The sequence below is a fragment of the Halichoerus grypus genome, chromosome 7, assembly GCF_964656455.1.
Source record: "Halichoerus grypus chromosome 7, mHalGry1.hap1.1, whole genome shotgun sequence".
Classification (NCBI taxonomy): domain Eukaryota; kingdom Metazoa; phylum Chordata; class Mammalia; order Carnivora; family Phocidae; genus Halichoerus; species Halichoerus grypus.
The window spans coordinates 85,732,147-85,756,929 of NC_135718.1; the positions used below are offsets into that span (position 1 = coordinate 85,732,147).

At 60.7% G+C, this 24,783-nt stretch overlaps 1 protein-coding gene across 1 annotated transcript in view; it reads left to right on the plus strand.

The window, feature by feature from the left end:
- CAPN2 (calpain 2) overlaps window positions 1-23,980 on the plus strand; it is a 40,210-nt gene extending 16,230 nt beyond the window's left edge. The window contains exons 3-21 of the mRNA XM_036118911.2: window positions 6,273-6,391; window positions 7,616-7,749; window positions 8,618-8,786; window positions 9,985-10,068; window positions 11,110-11,195; window positions 11,675-11,749; window positions 12,191-12,351; window positions 13,401-13,570; window positions 14,282-14,293; window positions 15,191-15,402; window positions 16,204-16,240; window positions 16,991-17,056; window positions 17,890-17,947; window positions 19,151-19,215; window positions 19,821-19,889; window positions 20,411-20,489; window positions 21,470-21,586; window positions 21,815-21,873; window positions 23,140-23,980. Coding sequence (XP_035974804.1) covers window positions 6,273-6,391; window positions 7,616-7,749; window positions 8,618-8,786; window positions 9,985-10,068; window positions 11,110-11,195; window positions 11,675-11,749; window positions 12,191-12,351; window positions 13,401-13,570; window positions 14,282-14,293; window positions 15,191-15,402; window positions 16,204-16,240; window positions 16,991-17,056; window positions 17,890-17,947; window positions 19,151-19,215; window positions 19,821-19,889; window positions 20,411-20,489; window positions 21,470-21,586; window positions 21,815-21,873; window positions 23,140-23,163 — 1,796 coding nt within the window. The 3' untranslated portion in view covers window positions 23,164-23,980. The remainder of the gene's footprint in view (window positions 1-6,272; window positions 6,392-7,615; window positions 7,750-8,617; window positions 8,787-9,984; window positions 10,069-11,109; window positions 11,196-11,674; window positions 11,750-12,190; window positions 12,352-13,400; window positions 13,571-14,281; window positions 14,294-15,190; window positions 15,403-16,203; window positions 16,241-16,990; window positions 17,057-17,889; window positions 17,948-19,150; window positions 19,216-19,820; window positions 19,890-20,410; window positions 20,490-21,469; window positions 21,587-21,814; window positions 21,874-23,139) is intronic.
- The last annotated feature ends 803 nt before the right edge of the window (window positions 23,981-24,783 follow it).

Below are 24,783 nucleotides of genomic sequence, written 5' to 3' on the forward strand. Positions count from 1 at the left end.
GGGAGACTAAGACGGGGCAGGAGTCCGCGGTTTTTAGTGCCCTTTGTGCTAATTTTTAAATCTAGGGGCAATGAAAGCTTGATCTAAAAAAATGCTAAAGCTGGAGGCGCCTGGCTGGCTCAGTCGGTAGCACCTGCGACTCTTTTTTTTTTTTTTTTTTTTAAGATTTATTTATTTATTTGACAGAGAGAGACATAGCGAGAGCAGGAGCACAAGCAGGGGGAGTGGGAGAGGGAGAAGCAGGCTCCTGGAGGAGCAGAGAACCCAATGCAGGGCTCGATCCCAGGACCCTGAGATCATGACCTGAGCTGAAGGTAGATGCTTAATGACTGAGCTACCCAGGCACCCTAAAAAAAAATTTTTTTTAAGTGCTCTCTACCCTCAACTTGGAGCTCGAACTCACAACCCTGAGACCAAGAGCCGCATGCTCCTCCGACTGAGCCGGCCAGGAGCTCCTAATATGTTTGAGACATTAGTTTTTCCCTTTTCCATGAACTGCTTATATCTTTGTCCATTTTTCTATGGAGCTCTCATTTCTTTATTTACTAGAAAAGTTTATATATAATGTCTGGGATCTGAGTATTTTTCCTTGTTATTTTTTTTAGTTTGATTTTGTTAATTATGATTTTTTTTTACCATGTAGACTTTTTTTTTATACTATAATGTAGTTAAGTTTATCATTTAAAAGGCTTATGGCTTCCAGGTTACACTTCCATAGCCTGTCTCCACTCAGATTATATTGGAATTCTCCCATCGTCTCTTCCAGAATGTCTATGAATTTATAAAAACATTATATTTATAATGTTATCATGATGTTAACATACTAAGATACAATTAAGATATATGGCATAAATACATAGGCAATCAAAATACAAATAAAACAAATGGCTAGACTTACCATATTTATGTAGGATTATGTAAATAACATATTAGAATATATACTTTATAATGTTAAATGCTAAAATATGAACATTATTCCATTTAGAATTTATCCCTATGACAAGATGAACTAGAACTTGATTTTTTTTCTAGAAGGCCACTCCATTGTTCCAATTCCACATGTGAATAGTGTATCTTCACTAAATTCCTATGTTTGGAATGATTCTGAACTTTCTGTTCTACTCCATGGATCTGTATTCTCACGCACAAGTTCTGTATGGTTTTAATTATTGTGGCTTTATGCCTGTTTTAATACCTGATAAAGGTAGACTCCCTTCCCAGACTCTCTTCTGTCTATGCTTGACATTTAATTTTTCCTTATAAACTTTACATCAGCTAAGTTCCAAATTTAAAAAATCCTCTTACTATTTTTATTGGGATTGCATTAAGTTTACAGACTGACTTAGGAGGAAGTGGCATTTTTATGATGATGACTTTTTCTAGCCAAGAATCTGGGCCCCGTTTTAAATGGGATAAATGATTATCCGAGCTTCTCCATGCAGGATGTTACCCTTGGAGTTAGCTAAGGGTGAACAGCTGATGAGGGATAGACTGCAGTTAGCCAAGTCTTGAACACTCTTGGCCATACACACTGTGTGTTGGAAGCCTTCTATGACCTGGTAAGGAAGTAGCACCAGATCCCTGGCAGGAGAGGCCCTGATTTAGGAGGTGGAGCTGGTGTCAGGACTCAATAACTGGGCGTAAGTGGGTCATGCCCAGATGCCACCTCGAGGGAGCAGTGCCCGGGGTCAAGGGGCACAGCTCAAGCCAAGCCCAGGAAGAAATACTCTCACCACACCCTCCTCCTCCCTTCCTGTGCTCCCCAGGGCTCCCATTGGCCGAACTCACCAGCAGCCAGAGGCTCTGGGAGCCCACAGTTTCATCCAGGGAGGCCAGCCCCGGGGCAGAGGGCAGGATGAAGGTGTGCACTGGACGTGGGGAGGCACGCATGTCCCCACCACCATCATCTCTGCTCTGAGACAAATGGACTAAGTGAAGACGAGGTCATTAATGGTGACCGAGTGTAAGCAGACTCTGCACCCAGCAGGGGCTTTGTGGTGCGCTGCTCAGGGACAGTCCCGCGTGGTCCGGGTGGTCACCCACCCTCACCTCTCTCTTGCAGACAGGTAATTAAAAACCTATAGAACTACACATCTGCATCTTTCCAAGCCCATCTGTGTGGCAGCTTTCCTGGACAGTCCTTGTCACTGAAAGACACCCTCGCAGGCTTTCCTGGGGCTAAACCAGTAGAGCAGTGGACAGGTGCATTGCCATCTCACCTGTCCTGACCCAGCCAGCTGGTTGTGCCCAGATCCTGATGCCACTGACCCAAACAGGCTCTGCCTGGGGGAGGTTCCCAGGACTTCTCCACCCACCTCACCTCTGCAGGAGTTAAGTCCCTACAGGACTGTCCAGAGGAGAAGGGCGGTTGTGAATCATTTGGGGGAAGGGAGAGGCTGACCTTGATGGGGAGGACAGAGGATCCGAGGCTGCAGCAGGAGGTTGTGGGACAGGTTTCCCAGGGAGGAGAAGGCCCCACATGGACGTGGCATCCATGTGCTAGTGAGCACCGTGCAGCCAGACATGGAGACAATCAGGTCTCCCCTCAAGGACAGAAGTCCCCACAACAACATCCTGTGAATTAGATGCCTTGGAAATTGGCACCTGTTCGCAAAGGAGACCATGTGGGTCACACGTTAAAAGCTTTGCTCAGACCCACCTGACGGTGGCTCGTTATGGGGACTTCGGGAGGCCACCAGCCTCCCTCGGCCTCCTGTCCACTGCTGTGACAGAGGCCAACAGCACCTGCCTGTTTGTTCTGTGACGAAGCTAGAGGACGATCTTGGTAAAGCCCAGGGACCTGCCGTGTCGTGAGTCCCCATGATATCACTATTCTAGTCCCTGATGCTGAGAATGCTCACAGGAGCGGGGGAAGTAAGGAAACAAGATGGGCCGTGTGAGGGAGAGAGTTAGGAATCCGAGTGTAAAACAGGATTTCCGACGCTTTCACCTTATTAGGCATCTGCACACTCTTCCAGGGGCCTCCCAGCCTTCAGCCCCACAGCTTGGAGCGCTGACGGGAAACGTTTTGAGTCTTCAGCTGTAAAATGCTCTGAGTCTTGTTCCCTCTTGTCTGCTGTGCTCTTGGTGCCCCTGTCTTGGTGCCCCAGGCTGACGTCCTGCCATCCCAGTGAGTCACGGTGCATCCGACGGGTGGCAAGTTTTACTGTCCCGTGAGCCATGGCCTGAGGGAGTTCAGATACAACGTAGGATTTCAGGAAGCTGCCGGCGTGTTACCCCTCCGTTTTAAGTGTGGATTGCAGTTGGATATTCCTAGTGGGGTCAATCTCTAGCAAGGTTCAGTTTTTAAACAAAGCCCAGGACTTGATTTAGAGGATTTGCTTGGGAGACCATATCACCTCTGGCCTGCGTGCCCTCTGAGCTTCCATTTCCTCAGTCCACAGAGGCAACGACAGCCCGGGTGATCGTGTTGTAAGGGTTACAGATAACTGTGCCACATGCTTTTTGCAAACTGCAGAGCATCGTGCGCACACTGCCTGCCCACTACGGCTCAGGGCAGACCCAGATTCCGCCGCCTGCGCTGCCCCTTCAGGACACCTGACCTCAAGCAAGTCACTCGACTGCTTAAAGCCACAGTGCCGTCATCCAGAGGCATTCTAGGATGACACGCCCTTTCAGAGGAAACCAGTTAGGGTGGGACAGCTCTGCACAGGGCAGGGGGGGCGGGGGCATCGCTGAAGGAAGAAAACTGGAAGGCACGGAACACAGCCACTGATTTCCAGAATGTGGCAGGAGCCTCTGGGTCTGGTGGTGAGCGGTCATCTGAGCTGGGTGTGGGGCCAGCGCTGACCTAGATGTATGGCCCACGATAAACAAGAGCCCCGTCCCTCCTGCACCCGGTCATATCCCGGGAACAGCTGTGACGTCTGAGGCCACAGAGCAGGACACACGTGCGTCATGTTAAAGCACCGGCTCCTGGGACCCCAGGAGACCGAACGGGGGGGGCGGGGTCCGAGGGACCCACTGCCGCTGCAGTCCCTCCACCCTGAGTGGCTCTTCCCAGGGTGCTCACAGCTTCCTGGGGCTGCACAGCAGGTGTGGGGTTCTGGCTTCAGGACTCTGTCTCTGGGATCCTACAGTTGAACCACTTTGTCCACAAGCCTGTCCTCCTCCATGTGTTGACCCAAATCCAAGCACTTTGCAAGATGCCCAGAAAATCTTGAATTCGCTCAAGAAGAGGAAGAATCACAGGCATCTCCAGGCTTCCAGAGAAGGACCAAAGCCACGAGAGGATCCGAGGTCAGGGGAGGAGGAGAGGATTGGAAAGGGGATCTTGTGAGCCCAGGAACAGCAGACACGTGGTGGGCCTGTCCTGCAGGCGGGACAGTATGATACGGTCCACGCGGGAAAGCGTGATGCTCAGAAACGGCCAGAAGATCGTCTGTTTTATTGACCAGGCGGCATGTGGGCTCAGCACAGGGAAGCCCCTCTGGGTAGACTTCCATCACCCCCCGCTGGAGACTCCTCGGCTCCTGCCCCCTGAGAGCTAAAGACTCCCACCGCCAGGTTTCTTTGCAAGCTCCGTATTCTCAACACGCCAAGGGTCTCTACTTTGGTTCCTGTCAAAGCCTACTTGACCCAAAAGGTTGTCTCTGGGATCTGGCGGACAGAAACATCACACCTGTTAAACTGCCTTGTAGCTGTTTAATCATTGGCCCGGCATTTAACCTCCTGAGCCGTGTCTGCTCCACTCTGACGCAGGGACGGTCATGCTCCTGACGGAGCGCTGGGAGGAGTAGATGAGGTAATGACCCGAAGCTCCCAGGAGAGTGGCTGGCACATCGGAGGGTCTCAGCAAGTGAGAGCTGTTGCCCGCGCTACCCTAGCACTCGGGGAGACTGAGGTCATCACGTCACGTGGCAGAAAAGTCCAAGGCAGATCAGGCTGCAGGTAGGGCTTGGTTCAGGGTCTCCAGGGATGCCAGCAGGACCTGGTTTCTAAACTCCTTCCATCTCCCAGCCCCTCTTCCTTCGAGATGGCCCTGTTCTCAGGCAGGCTGCCCCTCCCACGGCAGCACGGCCCCTGTAAAGCTCTTGTGGCACCTCATGGGCTCTGGCTGGGCCACAAAACCTTGTCCAGGCCGACCACTGCAGGCCGGGGAATGTGATGCCTGGGTGACCGCAGGCCTGCCTCTGGAACTGAAACCTCACAGACCGAGTGTGCGGGCGGCTGGTTTCTCAGAGGGTTCCCGGAGGCGAGCAGAAAGCCACAGCTGCGCCCCCAGCACCCCTGCACCCACCCAGGTGAAGGATCGAGGGGATTCGTTTGCCTGCATCAGGTTCCAGGTGGCGCCCTGCAGAGCTGCCCCGCACGGGCCTCAGAGAGCTGCACGCACGCCACCCGTCAGGATGCTAAGTAGTCACCGGAATCCAGAAGAACTCGGTGACCTTCAGTAGCATCTTCAGGAGCCCTGTCCTCAGTAAACATAAATCCAACGATGCAAACTAGCCCTTCCAAGGCTGTTTCCTGTTAGTGCCGCGGGAGGTGGTGGGAAAGTGCACGCCCCTTTAGCACGAACTCGAGGTCCTCGGCCTCCCCCGGGAGCCTCAGTCGGTCCCCGGCCCTTAGAGGTGAACGTGAGCCCCCTCGATGCGCTGTTGCTGACAGTGGCTCGCTTCTGACCACGTAAGACGCTGGTCACCTGCCGCGGGCGTGTGAGTGCTTTACACACTTTACAGCTCAGCTACCCGTGAGCCGCAGGAGACACGGCAGCTCGGGGAGGGGCCCGTCCGACCGTCCGGGTTCTTGTGCCCCTGCACGGTGCCCTCCCACCCCCAGAAGGGACAGTCTGTGTGCCCTCGCCCCCGGGGGGCAGCCCGGCCACCCGCCGTCTCTGACCCTGGGACCCACGCTTGCGCCGTGCGGGACGCGCAGGACAGCCTACGTGGGGCCTGCCGGCGGCCTCTGCTCCCTCCTCCCGCTGACCGCGTCCCACCCGCGCTGCCGCGTCCTCTGGTCCCCAGCTCACCTGAGCTCACCTGCACACCCCGCACTCCCAGAAGCGTGGGCGCCTCGTCATTCCTGCCGCACCCTCCGTGGGCCAGGTGGGTGGCTGGGCCAGGAGGACAGCGCGGCTCTCACGGGTCTTCCCAAGAGTGGATCCTCCCGCCTCCGAGCAGGTCCCTCCCCCCGCACTAAAGATGTCACCAGCCCTCCGACCCGCCCATCGTGCGGGGGCTTGTCCTCAGCTTCCAGCACCCGGGGCAGGACAGGGTGAGACCCCTGCTTGGAGCTGTGTGCTGTGTTTGCAGGTGACTGCTGGCTACTGGCGGCCATTGCCTCCCTCACCTTGAGTGAAGAAGTCCTGGCTCGCGTCGTGCCCCTAGAGCAGAGCTTCCAGGACAGCTATGCGGGGATCTTCCACTTCCAGGTGACGTCGTGTCGGCTCCGGCTTCTCCCCAGCGGGTCCTGGGGGGGTAGGGACAGGTCCTGGGGGGCCAGGGACAGCTCCTGTGGGGGCTAGAACAGGTCCTGGGGGGCCAAGGACAGGTCCTGGGGGGGTAAGGACAGGTCCTGGGGGGCCAGGGACAGGACCTGGGGGATGAGGGACAGGGCCTTGGGGGCCAGGGACAGGGCCTCGGGGGCCAGGGGCAGGACCTGGGGGCCAGGGGCAGGACCTAGGGGGCCAGGGACGGGTCCTGGGGGTGGTAAGGATGGGTCCTGGGGGGCCAAGGGCAGGACCTGGGGGGCTATGGGCAGGACCTGGGGGGCTATGGACAGGTCCTGGGAGGCCAGGGACAGGTCCTGGGGGGGTTAGGACAGGTCCTGGGGGGGCCAGGGACAGCTCCTGTGGGGGCTAGAACAGATCCTGGGGGGCCAGGGACAGGTCCTGGGGGGCCAGGGACAGGACCTGGGGGCAAGGGGCAGGTCCTGGGGGGCCAAGGGCAGGTCCTGGGGGGCCAAGGACAGGTCCTGGGAGGGTAAGGACAGGTTCTGGGGGGATAAGGGCAGGTCCTGGGGGGGTAAGGGCAGGTCCTGGGGGCCAAGAGCAGAACCTGGGGGTCCAAGGATAGGTCCTGGGGGCTAGAAGAGTTCCTGGGGGGGGTGGGTAAGAACAGGTCCTAGGAGCTAGGAACAGGTCCCAGAGGCTAGAACAGGTCCCCTGTCTTGGCCAAGTATATCAGACCCTGGGGTTTGCAGACTCTTAGGACCGTGCTGTTCTGCCGAGGACTCGGAGAGGCTGCAGGAAGTTCCCTGGCCTGCCCCTGATGGGGGACCCTGCCAGGATAGCAGCGGGGAGCCTCTTGGGACGGGCAAGGAAGGAGGTAGTACAGGCACTCAGCAGGTCATTCCCAAGTTTAGAAAAGCCTATTTTGGGGGGTCTGAGACAAATGGTGAGGTACTGCTCACCTTTCACGCCGGTAAATGAGAAGTAGTATCCTTGAGAGAGAGAGAGACTTGGGCAGAGTGCTTGAGACGTGGGTGTGCGCTTGGAGGGAAGGACAGGTGCCTCTGCCCTCAGCTTCTCAGTGAGGACCGGCCAGTCGGAAGAGGGGTGGGAGCGTCTCCTCCCAGGATGGGCTCACGGAGGCCAGGGGTCCCCGTGCGGCTGCCAGCTCCTCCCCTAGCCCGCCCCGTGTCCCCTGCCCCGCAGTTCTGGCAGTACGGTGAGTGGGTGGACGTGGTCGTGGACGACAGGCTGCCCACCAAGGACGGAGAGCTACTGTTTGTGCACTCCGCGGAGGGCAGAGAGTTCTGGAGCGCACTGCTGGAGAAGGCCTACGCCAAGTGAGTGACCGCGGCCTCCCCTCGGGCAGCCCGGGTTCTGGAAGAGGCAGGTGGGGGTCAAGGACGACTCTGGCCAGAAGTGGGGTCCGAATGCAAGGAGTGCATGCATGGGGGTTGCCTGGCCACGCCGTGCCCTGGTCAGTAACCGTGCTCGCCATGTTGACCACATTAGCCGCACGTGCAGGAACGGCTGTGGCGCGGACAGCTGACCTTGAGAACGACCTCCACCTCCTTGGCAGGTCGGGGATGTTTTTGTCAGCTAAAGGCAACAGAGTTTTTCCTGCAGAGGGATGAAAAGCTTGGGAACTTGTGCAGAGTGTGGGGTGTGCGATTAGCAATGGTTTCCCACCCCGGCTGCCCATCCTCCGTGAGCTCCGCGGCAGCCCCCCACCCCCTCCCCGCAGGCCCCCCTCCCCCCGCCAGGGCCGCCCGGGCTCTCCTGCATCCAGAGATTTCTGTCCCTCGCAGCCGCTGCCAGGGAGGAGGGCCAAGCTCTCTGCGGCCAGCTGTGAGAGTCTGGGGTCCAGGAGCCATGTCTCCATCACGTGCCCCGTCGCCCAGCTAGAAGCCACGGGACGTACTGCGTGTAGAACCGCTTTCATTAGCGAGTTGCTGTCTTTTCTAAGCTGTAAATGCCAAACAGCCGGTGCGCCGTGCAGCTCTTTGCTGTCAGGACACAGAAACAGTACGGGAGGTCGGGCCAGATGACCTCCCAGGGCCTTCCACCTGTCAGACTGTAGATTTGCCGGAGCCCAGGCCCCAGGGTATCTGCGGGGAGGGTCCCTGGAGCCCCCAGCCAAGGAGGCATGGGGTCAGAGTCGGGTGGGGGGCACCTCGAGAAGCGGCAGCAGCATCTGTCCCCCCTCAGGGTCAACGGCTGTTACGAAGCACTCTCGGGGGGCGCCACCACCGAGGGCTTTGAGGACTTCACGGGGGGCATCGCCGAGTGGTACGAGCTCAGGAAGGCTCCTCCCAACCTGTTCAGGATCATCCAGAAGGCTCTGCAGAAAGGCTCCCTCCTCGGTTGCTCCATCGATGTGAGTCGTGTGGTCTAGCGGGCGCGAGCCTTTCCCCGTCCACCACGCTGGGCGTCACCTGGAACCGAGGGGTGGCCGGCAACAGCCAGGCGGTGTGGGGGACAGCTGGTGGGGCGAGGGCACCTCCTGTGAATCATCAGCTCCAACCACAAGTTCCGCAAGTCCCCTGCCCTCTGCTGGTCCCGGGGGAGGGACCCCGTGCAGACCCCTGCCCCCAGGTTGTCCGCGTGGCCTGGAGCCCGGCAGCCTTCCTCTTCTTGGCTGCCGCGTCCGCGGGCCTGTGGGAGGCTTTGGAGGGGCTGTTTCCTTATGGTGGCCTTGCCTGCAGGCTTCCCCGGAAGCAGGGAGGTGCGCACCCCATCCTGTCCCCAGGCCTCCTCCAGACAGAGGCTGAGCCCACTCCCGAGCCCTGTGCCACCCGGGACGCATTCTCCCTGGGGACAGAGAGAGAGAAGCCCCAACTCTTGGGGCTGGAGTCTCTGTCCGATGTGCTGAAAAACAAAACTCAACCTAGTGAACATGAAGATGTAATTGGCTTTATTAGGTGATTCGTGAAGCGGGGGGCACCCCGTCCAGCAAGGAGAGGGTGGGGCGGGAAGTCTGCTCCTGGGAGGCCCCCGTGTTCCTTGGGGGAGGGTCTCATCCTGCGGGCGACCCCGTCTCCGGGGGTGGAGACGTGCGGGCCAAGCCGGTTTCTGGGGAGGCTGAAACTGCACTGGGATTGCGCGTCAGGCCCAGGCTGGGGCTCGGCCTGTGGTCTTCTCTCTACCAGACTCCAGGCAGGGATTCTGGCTTGTTATGCAGACCCTGCCCTCAGCCCTTCTTCCCATTGACTGAGACAGATCTACCAGCCTCCCTTCCTCCCTGCGGTCGGGGGGACGGGGGGACCCCGAGGAAGTTCTGATAGAGCAGGAGCAAATCCTGCAGGCAGCCACACACAGAACCGTCCTCGGGGAACCCCGCAGTGGGGCCGGCCTGGACCACGGGCTTTCGGGCCACCCGATGCCGCCCCGGGGTCTGTGCCGAGCCCGGGGCCAACAGCCCCGCCCCAGGGTCCTGCAGAGGGTCGTGAATGCCCGTCCACTGGTTGGGCTGTCCCCACCATCTGAGAGCCGCTGCGGGGGCCCGGTGGATGGGAGGGGGCAGGGCGAGGCAGAGAAAGGCTGCGTCAGGGGCCCGAATCCTCCCGTGTTTGCAGATCACCAGCCTGGCAGACTCCGAGGCCATCACATTCCAGAAGCTGGTGAAGGGGCACGCGTACTCCGTCACCGGGGCCGAGGAGGTAAGGCCGGCTTCGGCCTCTCCCTGCGATTGGCTCGCGATCGCCCCGCTCTAAGGGACCGATGAGAAACTCGAAAACGGGTCGCGGCCGCACAGGGTGGAGTCTCTGCACAAAGTGCTTTTTCGTTTGACCTCGCAATAGCGTCAGCGCCCGAATTCCTGGTCTGACCACCTCTCACCAGCTGCCTGCCTGGCCGGGCGCGTTCCTCAAACCCTCCGTCCCGGAGCGCCCTCAAGTCAAACAGGGACAGCGCCCCCCGGGGCTGGCCCCCGGTGCGACGTGCTCGGCCTGGGGCAGGTGCACACCCGCGCGTCGCTGCTGCCGCCGCCGTGAACACCACACGGGCGGGTGAGCAGCTGGCCTCACGCCCAGCACGGAGCCCCGCGTCTTCTGACACGCCCGGGGCTCGCGGTGGTGTTTTCAAGCTCCAGTTTTCACTTCATTCTCCGCCCACCCCCGACACACATACATCTTTTTATTTTGAAAAAGCTCAAGTTTACGGAAACGCTGGGAGAACAGTATAATGGTAAACATCAAATGTGGTTTCCCAGACTGTTCTGGGTCTGCGAGCCGAGAGTTGCAGAGCCCATATTTTGCTCCTAAACACGTCTCCCGGAGGGAGGGCGCTGTGTCACTGACGCGGCGTCCGCGGTTACCCCTTCCCAGTGCCACGCATCCTCCGTAGCACCGCCCACCACCCAGGACTCGCGGAGATGCGGGCAGGGCGTCCACATCTCGTCCACACACTTCCTGCGGCAGAGGGCAAGGCTTCCCCGAGCTCCGAGAGAGCAGCACGGCCTTCGCTAGTCAGGAGGCTCGGGGGCACCATGCGTGGGCGCCTCAGGCTCACGGCGTCCCCTGAGGGCCAGACCCTGGGAGCGGTCCGTGTTCAGCAGCTGCGAGGGGCCTGGGGTCCAGCCCTTCTCCCTTTCGTGACCCCCTGTGTAACACGGACCCGACCCCTCCTGGCTCGTGGAGAAGGGGCTTTGGGCGTGGCTTGAACCCCCATCTCCCCGTCTGCTCCCCGTTCCCCGTCTTCAGGTCGAGAGTGGGGGAAGCCTGCAGAAGCTGATCCGCATCCGCAACCCCTGGGGAGAGGTGGAGTGGACCGGGAAGTGGAGTGACGGGTGAGCGGGGTGCCCTCCCCAGGAGGTTCTGGGGGGCCAGGAGGGAGGAGGGCCCAAGGCTGGCGGCCGTGCTGGGCGGTAAGGTCCCCGCCCTGGGGGCGCTCGCGGCAGGTGCCCCTCTAGCCAGTCGGGCCCCTTCCATCAGCTCGCGGTGCACGCTGTCTCCTGCGTGGTCCCCTGCTGGCCTGGCCTTCCCGGGGCGGTGGGGAGGGGGGCGTGGCCAGGTCGGGTGCCTCCAGCTCAGCCACTCGGGGGACTCTCGGTTCCCCTTACGAGAGCTGCCAGGGGTGGGCCGCCTGCACTACCCTTCTCCCTCCAACAGGCCGCATTCTTTCTGCCCTCCCCACCCTGCCCACGGCTACGAGCGCCGCTCCCTGCAGGGCAGTCTGGGCCCTCCGAGGCACCGGAGCGTGTCTCCGGGCCTGCACCCTCACCGGCGCCGGCTTCTTCTAACGCCCGTCCTGTCCCCTGGTCTCCAGCTGCCCCAACTGGAACACTGTGGACCCCGAGGTGAGGGAGCAGCTGACCCAACGGCAGGAGGACGGGGAGTTCTGGTAAGGCCGTCAGGGCTCAGGGAGGGGGTCTGCCCAGGGGCTCTACCGGGAGCTGAGCCAGATGATCCTGCTGGGGGCACGGGGGCGTGGGAGCTGCTTCTGTTCTCCTAAATCCACTGGAAGAGCCTGAATGAAACTGTTCGTGCACCTTCCCCATTTGCCCCTCTCAACAGCGGGATTTCGAAGCTGAGTAGCTTCACAGAGAAGCCCGTTCAGATCCCACGGGAGAGAAGGGGCTGTTCTCCCAGCTGCTAGGGTCATCCCAACACTAAGGAGAGCAGGGCTGGGCCACGGCTGCGTGGCCGCCCCCACCTGCGTCTGCGCCGCCTGGCTCCCGGCTCCGCCCGGCCTCCGCGGCTCCCTGTCTGACCTTGGCGGAAGGTCAAGGTGTGTCCGGGGGTCGTCTTGTAACCTGGGTGCCCATGTCCTCGCCTCTGCCAGGATGTCTTTCAGCGACTTCCTGAGACACTACTCCCGCCTAGAGATTTGCAACCTGACCCCCGACACCCTCACCAGCGAATCCTACAAGAAGTGGAAACTCACCAAGATGGACGGGAACTGGAGACGGGGCTCCACCGCGGGAGGCTGCCGGAACTACCCGAGTAAGGCCCCGCCGCGCCCGGTCCCAGCTCACGCCCGCGGCCACTCTGTCCACGGCCACTCTGACCACGGGCAGCCCAGGCAGCCGGGCCCCGCAGGGACCTCACCCACGGGCCCTAACCACTGCCCGCACTCCAGGCCCCTCCCTCCGCGATCCCGCAACCCTTCTGCCTTGTGGTCCGGGGCCCCTCCCCTAGCGCCCCAGAAACGGAGTCCGCATGATCCCGCACATTGGGCCCGAGGGACTGTCCCGAGGGGTTTCTAGAGGCCAGTCCTTTGGCCTCCACGACACAAAGATGCATCAGCTGCATCTTTGAGATGAGGGGCTCTGGCCTGCAGAGGTTGAGTGAGCTGCCCGGGGCCGCAAGCTCACGGGGACTTGAGCGCACAGTCTGGCCGTGGAGCTGGTCTGGAAGGACTCTGTGGTGGCAAGTCTGGGTCACGTGTGGATCCTCTGCTGCAGATGAGGGACCTGAGGGTCCCAGCAGCATCCTAGGCCGCAGAGCAGGTCGTCGGGCGAGAGGACAGGTCCCTCCAGCCCCGGAGCTTCTAACCCTTCACCTCAAGCATGCGGCCACCAAGTGGTGGTTCCAGAGGTGCCGGGAAGCCGCTCTGCCCCAGACAAGAATCTCTCCCCCACCCGCTAGATCAGGGGTCGGCAAACTCTCTCAAGGGCCAGATGGCAAATATCTGGGGCTTCACGAGCCGTCAGTTTCTGTCACGCTCCCGGCTGGAGCCCAAAGGCAGTTAAATGAATGGATATGGCTGTGTTCCTAAACTTTATTGACAAGAACAGGCAGCCAGGGCTGCATAGAGTCCTGCACTGGACAGTGCCTTTCTTTCCCCAACAGAGTTTTTTATCCCGTTAGAGAGGGAGGCAGTCAGCACGATTACCCTTAAACGTGAATGAATCTCAGGTCCTTCCTGTAAATGGGTTTCGGAAGTGGGGAGGGCATGGGGTCCCCCGCCCCTGCACATCGGCGCCCTGGGGCAGGGCTCCCACAGGCCTCCCACTCCGGAGTAACGGGGTCCGGCCCCTTTCTGGGCGCAGACACTTTCTGGATGAACCCTCAGTACCTGATCAAGCTGGAGGAGGAGGACGAGGACCAGGAGAACGGGGAGAGTGGCTGCACCTTCCTGGTGGGTCTCATCCAGAAGCACCGGCGAAGGCAAAGGAAGATGGGCGAGGACATGCACACCATCGGCTTTGGCATCTATGAGGTGCGGGCGGCACAGCAGTGGGACTGCCCCCTTCCCTCCTTCCCGCGTCTCAGCCCTGGAAGCAGGACGGGAGGTGGGACCCCAGACAGGGAGCTCGGCCACGGAAAAGCGAAGCTTTCACGAGAGCCAGCCACCGGGCCCGGCCAGTCTTGGGAGAAGTCACGAGGTCCCCACAGGTGCCAAGCCATTGCCTGGGCCCCCACAGCTTCCCAGATAGTCCGCTCTTTGTAGGGGCCTCCTGCGTCTCCTGAGACCCCCCCAGGCCTGGCACCACTCTCCTTGGAACAGAGGAGACTTAATTGAGAACAGAGCTTCCTGGGCCCCATCTGGGAATACCGTGAGGGCAGGAACTGCCCCAGTGTCCGGCTGGTAGGAGCCCAGCCCGGCGTGGGGCCTGGGAGCAGCTCGGGACAGGGAGCACGGACTCCGCACACTCACTCCTGCACGTCCTTTCATTTCGAGCCACATTCAAGAAAGCCCAGCTCGGCCCCAGGCAGAGGGCGGCTGCCCCCGCCCGTCTGGGGCTGGACCCCTGCACCCTCCCCACTCGTCCCTGCAGCACCAACCAGAGCCACTTGGCTGGGGTCTGATGGGTGGGCCCCACGTTTGGTGCCCACGCTGAAAACAAAGCTCCTGACCCAGCAACCGTGGTGAGGCCTGTCTGCAGCCGCCCCACAGCTGAGCAACGCGCCTTCTCCTCTCTCCCTGCAGGTCCCAGAGGAGGTACGTCTGGAGATGTTGGCGCAGGGTCCCCAACGGGCACAAGGCTTAGACCGCTGGCTCGGGGGTCTTGTGAAGCCTGGGCAGGGGCTGGTGCCTGCGAAGGATGAGGCCCCATGCCCTCTGGGCCCTGGTGAGGCGGCTCGGGTCCCAGGCCCTGCTCGTCGGAGCTCAGGGCCAGGGCTCCCGGGCAGTCTCCGCGGGGCCTGTGCATGGTTTAGTTCTGGGCGGACGATGTGAGGTCCCAGGACCGCAGGAGGCTCTTCGCAGAGTCCAGCAGATCTCCTAAAACAAGCCTGAGGGCAACGAGGAACCGCCCGGTCTGTGAGACGGCGTGGGAGCAGAGGGAGGCCTGGACCCAGTTCCCAACTCTGCCCTTTGCAGGCTGTGTGACCTTAGACAAGCTACGGGTCCTCTCTGGACCTCGGCTGCTTCTTCCGTAAAACTGACCAACCATCCACCTCGTGGGACCCTAGGGACGAGGTGAAGGGCTGAGAGCACGCAGTAGGCCCACAGCTGGTGTTAGCGGGTCCATCAGGGCCACAGCTGTACGGGGGGGCACGCGGGGCATCTGGCCCCCGGCGATACGCTCCACGTGGTCAGGCAGTGCCGCTTGCGGGTCCTGGCCCTGCCGTGGTCACACCACAGCTGAGCTGGGCTGCCATCCCCGGTCGGGCCCTGTCCTCGCCTCCGTCTGTGTGTCATGCACCACGCACGCCCCGAGTCACCGTGAGGAACGCCAAGGGTCTCTGTGGGCAGATGGGGCGTCTCTGCAGAGCTGGGCGCACATGGGGCCCCCTGGTGCATGCGCCTGAGTACCCCCGGGCCCTTCGTTCTCCTGATCTGGAGCGACCCAGACGCTCTGCCCTCGACTCCCCCCCGTTTCTGTTTGTCCATCAGATGTACGGACAGACCAGCATCCACCTCAGCAGGAACTTCTTCCTGACGCACCGAGCGAGGGAGCGGTCCGACACCTTCATCAACCTGCGCGAGGTGCTCAACCGCTTCAAGCTGCCCCCGGGAGAGTACATCCTGGTGCCGTCCACCTTCGAGCCCAACAAGGACGGGGACTTCTGCGTGCGCGTTTTCTCGGAGAAGAAAGCCGACTACCAGTAGGTGGCCTGCCCGCCCCGCCCTCCCTGTGCCCGCGGGCCTCTCCCTGACCCTTGGATCACCGCGTCCTCTGAGCGTGTCTCGTTCTGCGACACCTGCCAGCTTCCAGGGTTAGCGGGGGAGGTGGGGTCGTGAAGGACTGGAGTGTTGTCACTCAGGGTCTCTGCGGTTTGAGCACAGTTGTGTGTCTGCAACATCGGGTCGTCCAGTTCATCTTAACGACACGGACTGGGAACCCGGCCCTCCCGGTCCTGTCAGGGGCAGAGCCTGGGCCACGCAGGTGTCCCCCTCTCCTGCCCAGCGCCCGCGAGCGCCAGGGTGTGACGGCCTCAGTGGTCACTGGACCCCACTGGGCCCTTTCCAGCTGATGCCACCGTCAGGACGGCCTCTTGTCGCAGCGGCCTCTCGCACTTTGGCCGCCATCTCGACCGAGTCTATTCGGTGGGGCGCTTGATTGCAGGAGACATAGTCCGGCTAGGGCAGCTTAGCCGAAAGAGGCTTTACTGAAAGACCACAGGGGCTTTGAGCGGATGGGAAGCAGGGGACACGGCCACTGCTGCATGCTCCCGTCAAAGACCCAGGACCGTGTGCCCGACCGGCCGGCTCAGCCCAGCCGCGGGCCTGCTGGCTTTGGTGAGACCCGGGCGTGGCAGACTGGACCCTCGGTGGCCTGGTGTGGGATCCCGGGGACCAGGAAGGACCCTCCGAAGCTGAAGTCCCCTCACTGCAGAGAAGGACTGGCCCTGCACGCGGCACTGGGTGCGGATAACCTCGGTGACACGATTTCCTTCTGTCTCCAGGGTTGTCGATGACGAGATCGAGGCCAACCTTGACGAGGTGCGTGCAGTCCCCAGATCCCCCCGCTCTGCCCCACATGACCCAGGGCCCAGAGCGACAACACAGGATCGCCAGGGTTTAGGTGGCCCCAGGACCTTGTGCCCACAGCTCCAGACAAGGCTCCGCCTTGGCGCACGCGCTGACCACGGCGCGGCCCTCATCCCTGCTGCGCAGGACTCGGGGTTCCCATGACTCCCCTTCCTGGGCCTCAATTTCCTAATTCGTAAAATGAAAACGCTGGGCGACAAGGTTCCTGAGGCCCCGAGGGCTCCAAGAGGTGCTGTTGAAATAGTGACTCCGGAGGGCTCGGGGTCTCCAACGAGGCCCACCCACAAGAAATCCAGAGTCGAGGGAGGCTCTCCCACTCTCCTGGACCTGATAACTCTCGGCTTCTCAGTCGCCGCACTGTGCTTGTCCTGAGTTCCCAGGGAGAGACCGAACAGTCCCAGAGGGCCGCTGTCGCAGGCCTTCTAGAACATTCTGGCTAGGTTCTGGTTCTGAATCCCCACTAGCATAGACCAGAGAGGACCGTTCTGGTCTCGGGTCAGAGAAGACCCCATGAGGAGCTCACTAACCCCTCCCACACAGTTTCCATCCCTCTAGTGTTTTCTCTAGAAAACAGTCTTCCTTCGTTCTTCACTGTCCTTTGTGTCAGGCCTGTGCCTTGGCCCTCGGGGCCGCGGGAGGCGGGGCAGGCAGGGAGGCCCCCTCCTGGCTCTGACCGGCTCCCACGCCCACCTCCCCTTCCAGATAGACGTCAGTGAGGACGACATCGAGGACGGGTTCAGGAGGCTGTTTGCCCAGTTAGCAGGCGAGGTGGGTGTCTGCGGTCGCTGCGAGGGAGAGACAGTCCCATCCTCGACGGGACTCCAGTCGGAGGGGCAGAGGAAACCACAGAAGCAGGGGGGAATCACAGATGGACTCGGGCTCCTGCCCCCGTGGGGGGCTGCTGGCTCGCGGTCAGCTCCACCCATGCCCCTCCCCACTCTAGGGTCCAGGCTCGTCCCTTCCGCTCGAGCTGGGACGTGGGGCTCAGACCTCATCCTTGATTTTCACAAAGCTAACCCGGGGAGACAGAAGGGTTTCGAATCTCGAGAATGCAAGCCACCGAGGGCCGTGTTGCGTCCCCGAGCCATGTGGGCCTTGGGCTGCTGCAAGCCATTCCCTCCATCGCACACGGGAAGCCAGCTCACCTGGGCCTCCCCGTCAGAGTGCCGTCCATCTCTGAGGGACAGAGACTCCCGCGCTGGTCGCTGGTTGGGTCATACATGGGACCGCGGCCAGTCTCAGGGCTTGCGCCCCATTACGCAGTTCGTGTGTGTGCCCAGGGGCACCTGGACCACCCCAGGAGCCCGGGCCACGGAGAGAGTGCCGGGTGGTTCTCGGAGGAGCCGGTACTAACGGCCTTACAGGAAGCCAGATCCGAGTCTCAAAGGCGACGGAGTTGCATGGGGCCACACGCGGGCGTAGAGTGGAGACTTATCCCTGATATTGTCAAGCTCGGAACTGGCGCCTGAGGTCGGCCTCGAGCTGGTGTGCACATGCCACTCACAGGCGGGTCTGGGGGCTTAGCGTCCTGCACCTGACCCGGGGCGGGCCTCCACGGTCCCACGGCCCCGGGGTAACCACACTCTGCTTCGTGTCCACAGGACACAGAGATTTCCGCCTTTGAGCTGCAGACCATCCTGAGGAGAGTGTTGGCCAAGCGTAAGTGCCCTCCTGGCGGGGCCCTGGTCCCCGCGCCCTTCCGCCACCCACTCCCGCCTCAGCACCTGTGCCCGCCGCCCCGCACCAGGCAGAAACAAAGAACAAAGGTGTCCAGGCGTAGGTCAGAGGTCGCAGCCGAGCTGCCACCACTGGTGGGTTCTCTCCTCGCCTGTAACGTGGGTAGATCACTACCTAACTTCCGTGAGGGCGCCGTGGGGCGGCCTCCGAGGAGCGGCAGGTAAGGAGGGTGGAGCCGGCCCTGAACCCCGGCTGTTCAGTGGGGTCGCTGCCAGGGTGGAAGGACAGACAGCCCATCTCAGGCTCAAACCACAGGAACAGTTCACGAGTGTCTCCCGGTGTGCGGGCCAGGGAGCCTCGTCTGACGTGTTGCTCGAGCCATGAGCCAGGCCAGCAACTCCGGGGCTGTGGAGGCGGCTGCCGGGCCTCCTGGAAGAACGAGCAAAGCTGGAGTGGGGCCTGGGACCTAGAAGCCGGCCTAACCCCTGACACAGAAGCAAGTTCTCTAGAAGGACGGAGCTGGCCGGGTCATCCACCCCAGAGCGCGTGCGCAGTGTGCCCGGCACAGGGTCCGCATGGAACCGGTTCCTCCCAGGCAGGCCGGGCGAGGACAAGAGGTGGTGTTTGGCCTGGAGGCTGCCAGGCATGGGTGAAGTCACAGAGCTGTTCAGGCGTGCGACCGTCAAAGCCTCCTTGTTCCCGCACAGATGGAGGCTGGGCGGGCGGGGAAGAGCCAGGCCCCGGGGGACTCAGCCTCCCCAGCTGCCGGCTGACCCCGGCCTCCGCCCGGGTCCGAAGAGGTCTGTGCCCACAAGGGCAGCTCTGAGACAGGCTACATCACAGTGTTTGCAAGGACGTGACAAAGGATGGGTCTCTTGTGCTCTGTGGGGAACCAGAACCCCACTTGGGACCAGGGTCTCCTGCCGCCCACCCTCCACCCCTGTAGCCCCCTCTCCTAGTGGAGTGCAGGCTGGTCCTGGGGCTTCTTGGTCCGCGGGGACACAGGCTGACGTGGCAAATACACGCTCCGCTCTGTTCCTCTGACCCCGTGAGCCCCGTGACACGGGAAGTAGGTGAAGTGACCCCAGTCCTGGAAGCACAGACATGCGTTTCTGTCCGGCGGGGGGGGGGCCTCGGGACAGCGCGGCCCCAGGGATTTTCCCATCGCTCTTACTTTTTTTCTAGGCCAGGACATCAAGTCGGACGGCTTCAGCATCGAGACCTGCAAAATCATGGTGGACATGCTGGATGTATCCTTCGGTGCTGCAGAGTACAGACGGGGTGTTTGGGCCCCTGCCCGTCCTGCTCAGAACCCCCGTGGGGAGCACGAGAAGCCCTAGCCCCCTGCACAGGCCAGTGGGGGACGCCTGCCCGGCTGGGCCCCAGCAGCTCCGGCTGATTTCCTGAGGGGCCGTGGAAAACATCCCCCGACCGTCCGTGAATCTGTTTTTCTCTGGTGGTGGTTTTTTTTCTCTATCTGCAGGCACGGGGCCGCCTGCCGTGGGCATCTCCTTCCCTGGCCACCCACCCACCCACCTCGCTGCGTTGGGGGCAGGGGTTGGTCTGAGCTGCTGGAAGTTTAGTCCTGGGGGCTCACAGCACCTCCTGTCCCCACACGAGGCCCTAGAAATACTCCCAGAATCAGCAAGGAGCCTCTGCGCGTCACCGACGTCTCCTTCCCCACAGGCTTGGGGCCCCCGCCAGGCCCTCCGCCCGCCCATAGATGCAGCTCTGGCCCGAGTGCAGTGCAAGGTGCTTCAGCTGGTGCTCCCTGTAAATACGTGCTGGGCGCCGCCATCCGGTGACAGGGAGTCCACACGGATGCACTGCAGAGGTGGTCCTTAACAGCAGGCAGTCAGATGGTAGCGGGAAGCTAGGGCTGAAGGAGTTCTACGTTCTCTGGACGAAGATCCAGAAGTACCAGGTGGGTGCCCGGGGGCGGAAGGCGGGGCGCGTAGGGCTGTCAGGGACGTGGGTGCGGGGACACCCCTCCATGGGGGCAGAAGGACATCCCCAGGGGTGGGGACTTGACCCCCAGAGGCAGGATGGGCAGTGCGAACAGCAAAGATGAGCCTGTGCAAGGGACGTGGTCTGCTCCCCGCCCTCCCCTGCTAGTGGCCAGAAACGGGTCACCTTCCAGCCGCCCTGAAAGTGTCCTCAAGAGGCTGTGTACCCTTTGTCCTTTGGACTTTGACAGCTCGGGCACAAAAGTGACATCACAACACCGGCCCACGGTGTCTGGCTAGTGGACCAACAGGCACATGTACAAGCCAGCCCGCTGAGAGAGGCGGACACCGTTAGCTATTTAAGGCAGAAACGTGTGACGTTCCAAGGCCAGACGAGAGGCAGAGCTAGGAAGCTTCGTGACCACTCCGTTCGGCACGCGCTAACTCGTCACCTGCTGGCTTTGCCTTACGGTCCTTGTAACTGTTTTGCTTGTTCCAGAAAATTTACCGAGAAATCGACGTGGACCAGTCGGGCACCATGAACTCCTATGAGATGCGGAAAGCGTTAGAGGAAGCTGGTAAGGACTTTTTACGTGTAGAACGTGTGAGCACTTACTTCCCGTTAAATGAAGCAGTGTTGGCTCAGCACAAACATCCTTTCCATCCCCCTTTTAAAAGCTAACTGGTAAAGTAAAAGCCCGCCATGCTCTCTTGGGTCCAAGTTTCCTTCCAAGAGCCTGGCGGATCGGGCGGGCAGAGCCGGTTCTCAGCACACTGGGCGCCCCCCTTGGGTAAGTCCCTCGCACACAACGTGGGGTTCTCCACTCTACTGGTTGGGATGTAATCCTGCCACAGAGACCCCAAACAACCATCTTTTTCTCCCAAATGGTCTAAGTCCCACGGGACCACGCTGGCCACGCTGGCTTGCCACCACGAGGTTCTGGCCACAGGTGGACAGCAGAGAAAGACAGGCTCCTTACCTTTCAGGGCACACGTCCCAATGGCAGGGCTTAGTCACGGGCCCTCCGCGGGCTGCAAGGGAGGCGGGAAATGTGGTCTCACTTTCAGGCAGCCATGGCCTATTAGAAATTCTGCTGCTGTGAAAAGGGCGGGAAATAATGCTAGTTTACAATGAACAGTTTCTGCCACATGCATCCAGCAGAGTCTAGTGTCCAAGGTGATTCAGAGTGAGAGACAGGAGAGGAAGCTCGAGCATCAGGGCAAAGCAGTGGGGCCGGACAGCCTCGTGTCAGCCGGTGAGGAGACAGGCAGGGCCAGGCGAGCAAACCGGAATCAGGAGCGAGGACAGGAGGCACCAGCTTCACAAAGCACGACAGTCCCTTGGAGAGCGCCCAGGGACAAAGGCAGTTGTTGTGATTTGAAGGGCCACCTCCGTGCATCCGTCCGTGGCACGGGAGCAGGTGTGGGATCATGGGAGCGGGTGCGGGTGCGGGGGCACGGGAGCAGGTGCGGGTGCGGGGGCACGGGAGCAGGTGCGGGTGCGGGGGCGCCGTCTGACGCTCACACCCAGGCCATGCGCTTGTTCATCCCACCACAGGCTTCAAGCTGCCCCGTCAGCTCCACCAGGTCATCGTTGCTCGCTTTGCAGACGATGAGCTCACCATCGACTTCAACAATTTCATCCGCTGTCTGGTTCGACTGGAAACACTGTTCAGTAAGTGGCCCTTTGGGGAAAGACCCATTTCAGTCCTGTCGGGGTGAAGGCAGCCGCCCTTTGCCTCGGGTGAGGTCACCTGAACCAGGACGTGTCTGCAGTTGACCGTGAAGATCCTTCTCCAGTGCAGGGATGGAGGGCAGGAATAATAGCTTGGGACGAACGGGGAGGAGGACAGTGCAGTCTCTGTTCCGCTTGCTCACGGGGTCGGCCCTTCTTCCTCCGCAGGGGTTTTTAAGCAGCTGGACCCCGAGAACACCGGGACCATACAGCTGGACCTCATCTCTGTAAGTCCGCGGCTTACACAGCCTCCCTCGGGATGGAGCGCTGGCCCCGGGGGACAGGGACCTGTGGCTTATCGGCTGCTGCTTGCTTAAAGCTCCACCTTACAGACCTTCAGGGCTATGGGAGTTGGGCCCGGAAGTGGCTGTAAGGTCCCACCACGCACTGTCCCCGGCAGCCCCTTCCCAGCCCCCCATCAACCCCTCCTCCCAGCAGCTTTGCCTCGATTAGGCAGTGGAGGGAGGGGCTGGAGGATCCCTTGTAGGAAAATGAACTGCTGATTCACACGCACGGGAGGCAGTGCTGATATAACAAAACCCTTTGGAGGAAGTCCAAGCGGGTTTGGGAAGATCTGTCGTTCTTTCAGAGTAAATGACTTCCTTCCCCTTTAAAAACACTCCCGATAGTAACTACACTTGGGGTATGTGGCTGGAGCCCCCGCAATGCCCACCTGGGAGATGATCCTCAAGCCAAATAGAGGGAGGACACTGGTTCCCTGAAGAGCAAAGTGCGAGGTGTTCTCTGGTCATCTCGATGCCAGGACATTCTCTCACCCCCAGGAGGAAGGGTACCCTGTACTCCCAGGCCGTACATTTCCTCCTCTCAGAGGAATGGAGCTTGGGGCAGCCCAAGGGCTGGGCAGGGGGCCGACGCCTCACGGGAAGGACCACGTACCAGCGAGGAGCAAGGTGGCAAGCGGGACGGGTGTCAGGGCCTGGCCACTCCCTTCCTTGCACTTTGAACTCTGGAGGAAGCCCGCTATGATGCGCTATAAAGGGCTTCAGCCAACTGGAAGTCCGTGAGCCGGTTCTGGGTGACACTGAGTTGCTTGTCCAGCCGTACATCCGTCCCTGGGAAACAGCCCGCCCTGAGGTCGCAGTCCACGGTGGAGGCTCTCGTTTGCTAGGAGGAGCCGTGGTGCCGTGGGGAGCTTGGCAGAAGCCGGGGGTCCAGGCCCATCCCAGCCCAACTCGATCACAATCTCCCCCAGAATTCCCACTTCACTCCAGCAGAGACCAAGGGCGAAAGCCTCTGGTTCCGGGGAGAGCTGCAGCCCAGACGCACGTGCGCCTGACGTCGTGTGGCCCGCGTTCCAGGTCGTGGCTCCCTGGCCTGTGGCATAGAGAAGCCATGAGCCTGTGCACTGAGGCTCTCACCCTCGCCCAGCCTTGCTGGCTGCAGTCGGGTCTTTCGGGAGGCGCTACGGGCACTTAAATAGCCTTTCATTTTGTACCTGGTCTCTGGGCTGACGGCTCTTTTCTTCCTCACAGTGGCTCTGCTTTTCGGTCCTCTGAAGTCATAACGGATCCCCCTGAAGACAAGCAGCCGAGCACTAGGCCTCCACAGAGAAACTTTTTATCTGGACCTTGCAATTATGGGAACATTTACTTAAACGGATGATTATAGCTGAAAGTAAAGATGCTTTTTGAGATAGAACTTCCAGATTTCAAAGTAAAAGATTTGCATATCATGATATTAAATGCCAGCGAGTCACTTAACCCTTGGTAAGCTCAAAGAAACTCTGAAATCTGTTACCTAGTCTACTTTTACACACTTTCCCGTTTGTAGCAATATTCAACCAGGGAAACAACGCAGGGAGGTATTTCAAAAGCTGACCATGCGTGAAGTTTGTCTCCAAGGACACAAGGCCCCTGCTGGGAATATTTAAAGCAACTTCAGGTTTAAAATTGCAGCGGTGACGTTGACCCAAGAGCAGCCCGTGTCCCCGGAGTAAAACGGAAAACGGAGGGGCCGAGAAGACCCCACTCCACCACGTGACTCGCCCGGGTACCCGCCGTGTCCTAGCCCAAACCCTGAGCAGCCTGCTCTCAGACGGGGAGCGTCCCAGCTGCTCAAGGGAGTTGGCTCTGGCTCAGCCACCTGAAGCGAGCACAAATGCAGGGGCCCAGGTCCGATCACGGTCAAGGACAGAACCTGCTGTCTGCCGTCCGGACGTCACCCCGCCCTGCTTGTGCGTGGAGTCAGGAGGGACATGGCGTGGGAGCTGGTCCCCTGGCTCCACCCTGGGAAAACGCTAGCAGCATTATGAAAATACCGCCTAGTTGCCTTATCTTCTTCCGAATGTGCTGTTAATAAAGAGTCGCCCAGACAGTCCTGCCCAGTGCTGTCCTTCTGGAGGGTCCAGCGGCGGTTCGTGCACACACTGGTCACAGCCTACTACCTCTGAATTCCCCTCTGGACAGGAAAAGGCTGCTTAGCTCCCCTTTCCTGCACAACGATACGATTTCTTAATCCAATTAGGAAGTTCCTAAGTGGCCACAGAGTAGGTGCCACTCTAATCTGCTTCTGGTCTCCCCTGAGGAGGCCCAGGCAGGCCTGCGGGCGTGGAGACCAGGTGGGGCCAGCAGGACAGGCACAGAAGTCCCCGGGCCTGCAGGCGGTGACCCCTGGGAGAGCCCTACAACACGGAGAGGCGCGGGATAGGGAGGGACGGGCAGGTGCATCTCCCGGGCTTGGCTGGGAGGCATAGGCCCTACCTGTGGGCGGAGGGGAGGGTGGGAGGGGTGGGGAGTGTCCTCCACTCAGCAGCAGGGGCTCGGGCTCAGGGCTCGGGGTGGGGGCTTCGAGGCCAGGCGCACTGGGAGTGCAGAGGCCCCGGCAAACCCGCGTTTGCGGGGCAGACTCTGCCCCTCTGCACCTGCTGGGCTGACCCGGTTCACCGCTCACCTGGCACTGGTCCAGTCCCAGCCGAGGAAATAATGGAGACAAACAGGGAAGGTCTATGCTTCCCTCGGCACAGAAGGACAAAGGGAGAATTAGCAAGTTCCTGGGGTTCTCCCCACAGTGCAGCCCTCGCCAGCGCCTATTTCACAGGGAGAAATCAGCCTGTGCGCCAGCCCCGCCCCCTCTGGACCCCGCCTCCGCCCTCGGACCCCGCCCCCCGCCGTCGGACC